At 46.3% G+C, this 4322-nt stretch overlaps 1 protein-coding gene across 1 annotated transcript in view; it reads left to right on the plus strand.

Moving 5' to 3' along the window:
• Nucleotides 1-4322, plus strand: part of LOC103361431 (pituitary adenylate cyclase-activating polypeptide type I receptor-like) — a 44179-nt gene that overhangs the window by 27061 nt on the left and 12796 nt on the right. The window contains exon 7 of the mRNA XM_008287509.1: nucleotides 2291-2444. Within this exon, the coding sequence (XP_008285731.1) occupies nucleotides 2291-2444 (154 nt within the window). The remainder of the gene's footprint in view (nucleotides 1-2290; nucleotides 2445-4322) is intronic.

Below are 4322 nucleotides of genomic sequence, written 5' to 3' on the forward strand. Positions count from 1 at the left end.
TAGATCACGTGACCACAACAAGCCTCCATCAGGTGGACAAGGCGCGCCATAACGTGACGTCATCCCGCTACCTGTAGCCCCGCCCATTTCATTAGAGCCCTTAGATACCTGAAGCAGAGCAACCTGCAGAGAAGCTGACTGATTCTCTTAATGCATCCCAACAGTTCTCCTGACGACGTTCCTCCACATGAAACCAGATCCTCGCTGGTCTTCACAGAACTTAAGAGAACATCTTCACCTGCCACCTCACTGACCACAAAGTTGAACTTTGTCAGCTGCTGACAAACACCTGGAGCTTTCAGCTCATGATGAACCAAAACAATCCTGACTGTACACCTGACCATGACATCACCACGCTCTCAGTAGCTCCACCAGCCAGGTGTGATTCATCCTATCCACCAGCTACCTGTTCCCAGCTCCACCTCTACAGCCATTTCTGACCATGGGTTACCAACTCACCTGTCTTTCCCCACAGCCTCTTCCCTTCAGGTCTCTCCCTCTCTATCAGCACTGGGTTGCCAGTTCCTCCCTTCCATCCCCCATCCCAGCAACCTTTATCTCTCTCTCTTCACCAGGTTGCCAGTTCCTCCTTTTCATTTGTTTGACTCTGACTTCTGGCTCTGTCTGGCACAGAGATGCCAGTTTGACTTATCTCTATCCTTAAATCCTTGAATCCTTGAATCTGTCCCCTGCTTAAACAGTTTTGGCTCATACTGGCACCAGGATACCAGCTTGAATCGTCTCTATCCTCCCACTCAACAGTTCGGTTTTCATTCTGGCACCGAGATGCCAGTTTCACTTGCCTCATTATGCTCATCAACAGGTACACTTCTGGCACTGGGACACCAGTTTCTTCCACCATCATACCCTCCTTCAACCTTCTGCTTAAATTTCCAGCAATAGATGCCAGTGGCACATGTCTCCATGGCCACGCCAACAAGTCACCCAGGAGGCATCAGTTCGCTCCAGCGTTCTACGTTCCAGCCTCTAGCTGGCATCTAGAACCAACTTTGGCCTTCCTTTGTTTCTGTGACGTACAGAGTTCATTGCAATGTTAACAACAAGTCAAACTTGATCCCCACTGACATCCTACGACACGTCTTCCACATCCTGTATCTGACCTTCATGCATCTCTGAAGACTGCCTGGTCTGTTCACTCAAAGGAAGTCAAACCAGTCAAGCTGGTAATCCAGCACCCATCATGTACCCCAAACTAGATTCACAGCCAAGTCCTTACAAACCCGTAGTACACCGTATACAAACCAGGAAATCTCAGGATGCTTCGCTTTCCAACCCTCAGTTTGTTACAGTGACCGTTCAAGCCTCAACATCATCCCGACTCCTCTTCCACTTCAAACAAGTCCTGACGACATCCAGAATCCCAGCATGTTCTCTGGCTTCCAGCTGACGGGTTCTGGACCTCCTAATCAAGGCCTCAAGTCTCTCTGCTTCTCATCTGCTTCAACAATCAGGGCCCACGTTACGTCCACTCTTTGTTTCATTCTTACGGGATGCTTTTTGGGGGTCTGCCGGCCCGGGAGCTGCTGCTGATCTCTGACTGAACATTTCTCCTACAACCGCATCAACTCATCGAAGTCATCACCAGCACAAACAGTCATTCACATCCAACAAACAATCAAGCTTCAGGTTGATGGCGTGGTCCTAGCTAGTGAACCAATCAATACTCATCCCAGGAGGACGTGTCTTCAGCTGCATGCTGCTAATGCATGTGGACCACGCTCACCGACAATAAATAGGACTACAGTGGCCTGACTTTACCAGAGATCCTGACCAAAACAAGACCTCAAACTAAGCTTTATGCCTATTACTGTCCTTGCAATCAAAAACAAATTGAAATATGCAGGGAAAATGCTTTGTCACTTATTTCAAAGCAGGATGTGACTCTCTTCGTCCATGAACAGCTGACATTTTGGAAATAATCAGTTTTCATGAAACATTTAGTTCTGAGTCTAGAGAGCTAATTATGATGCTATTTCAAGATGTAAACACCAAGCAGTGATTAAATACGTCTAGACAGAAAACACACAACCTCTGACAGCTACACACAGATTACAGCGTCTGTTCTTTGTATTTCTCATTTATTTTCATCCTGTTTTATGTTCGTTTATACCATTAAAGTCGAAGCTTTTCTGCAGCAGGTGAACATTTTTGCAACAGCCTCATGTGTCCATAAGACTCTGAAAGTTTCGTCTCCACTTCTCCACAGAACAAAAAAAAACTTTAACAGTGAAACACACTCAGTTCTTGTGTTTTGATGTGTTCTCCTCAGACAGCGTGCAAGTCAGCGGTGGCGTTCTTCCAGTTCAGCATCCTGGCCAATTACTTCTGGCTGCTGGTGGAGGGCATGTACCTGCAGACCCTGCTGGCCCTCACCTTCGTCTCACAGAGAAAGTACTTCTGGTGGTACATCCTGATCGGATGGGGTGAGTGAGGCCGACCGAAGAGGTTGTCTGAGGATGGCAGACTGGCTGACGTTAGCTTGTGTACATACAGATGATATCACGAATGCAAACACCCAAAAGATATAGCGGCTCCACAAAGCCACGCTGAGTCCACCGGGGTTTTCAGTGACGCCGTCTTCAGGGTGAGATTGCAGCAAATGGTCGGCTCTCCATGCAGCAAAGCATACATCAGAGGACTGGAGACGGGTCGTAAAACAAAGGAGCTCAGATGAAAGGAGAAATGTTAAAATTACATTCTCTGTCTTTTATCTTTCAGCCTCTCGTCTCTGAGCATCTCTGAAGTTCCACAATATGTGCAAAGCTCGTGCTGGACAGACAACAGAGAGAGATTTACAACCTCAGACGCTGCTGTCTGAGCGTTTAGTTCACCCAAGTGACAGCAGCTCATCTTAATAAATGACAAGATGATGCCCAACAATTAGCGGCGATGCTGCTTTATAACACACTGAATCAGACTAAGAGCTGTTCTCTGTTTACTTCTTGCTGCTACACAATATATCCACATTTGGGTTTGAAATCTATTTCCAAACAAAAATCCAGTTCCCTGAAACAGCTTGTTTACACAGCAACTTCTGCTTCCTCGCCTCTCTTTGTTTTCTCCCTCCTCTTTTGTTTCTCTGAGCTTTCTATGGATGCTTTCGGTGCTTTGTTTTTCCTATTCCCATCCCGCTGTCCTCTTTGTTTCTGGAGCGGTACATATCTTTCTGTTTAAACCTGCACTCCAAGGTGTTTTTAACGAAGTTCCACAGCTCCCGTCTGTGTCATCTGGGTCCTGTTACCAAACATGTTACAGCAAAATCCAGCCACACTGGACCTTCACTGAGAACCAGAAGTGTTGTTGTGGAGACGTTCCTGAAAGTTAGAGGAAGGAGAGTTGGCAAAACAAAAACTTTTCTAATCTACATATTGTAAATAATAAGTCGATGCTCAGTTGTTTAAACATTCACATCCTGTCCAACCTGCAGGATGCGTCTAAGTGTGGCTGCAGGACTGAAGCTCAAAGTCCCTCTCCGTCCACCTGAGCACAGGAGCTCCCATTACGAACAGCCGGCTCCTCGGCATTCATCCGCACACAATGCGTCCAAATCAGGAGGTTTTACAGCCTGATGGAAAGTGCAGCGGCGTTAGACAAACACCGAGTCGCTCTGAGGAGGACAGACGGCAGGAGCTCATGACGGCCATGTGACAGAAGGGAGGGAGTGCTCTACTTCTGTCCATCAATCAAGGCAGAGAGATGGATTTAACCAAGGCTGGAGAACTGGAGGTTCCTCAAGTGAGAGCCGTCCTTTGTCCCACTGAACAGTAGGTTTACTACAGCACTGGTCAGACTGGGATATCGGAAGTTTTTGCACTATGAAAATAATTAATCTTGACTAAAATAATGAATAAAACAAATGTTGAAAAACAGAAAAATGAAAATAAATACATAAATAAACCCTTTTATTGATTTTCAAACTGTTAATAATCAGGTAGCTCCTGTAGCGACGACTGACCACCGCCTCGACCTTTCCAACAGATGTAATTATGAGATAGTAATGCGGGAAACCAAATGAGTTTTTCCTTTCGTGAAGACAACACATTAGAGGATGGACTCTTATTGATTAAGTGTGTTTAAACCACACAGCTGAACACAGGGTTGGAGCTGGAGCGCAGCTACAGGTAAACAACCAGAACCCGCTCCAGAATGCTGATTAGGTCGGTGAGTAGCAGGTAAATCTCTCTATTTCCCAGCGTATTAGGGTTTTAAAACAAGTGTCTGTGGCGACATTCCCACGTCGGCGATGTGTTTTACATCAGTCAACGATGACTGGATGGTCAGAGTTGAAGAGGCAGCAGCTC

Source organism: Stegastes partitus, unplaced genomic scaffold (assembly GCF_000690725.1).
Source record: "Stegastes partitus isolate 25-593 unplaced genomic scaffold, Stegastes_partitus-1.0.2 Scaffold503, whole genome shotgun sequence".
In the NCBI taxonomy this organism is placed as follows: domain Eukaryota; kingdom Metazoa; phylum Chordata; class Actinopteri; family Pomacentridae; genus Stegastes; species Stegastes partitus.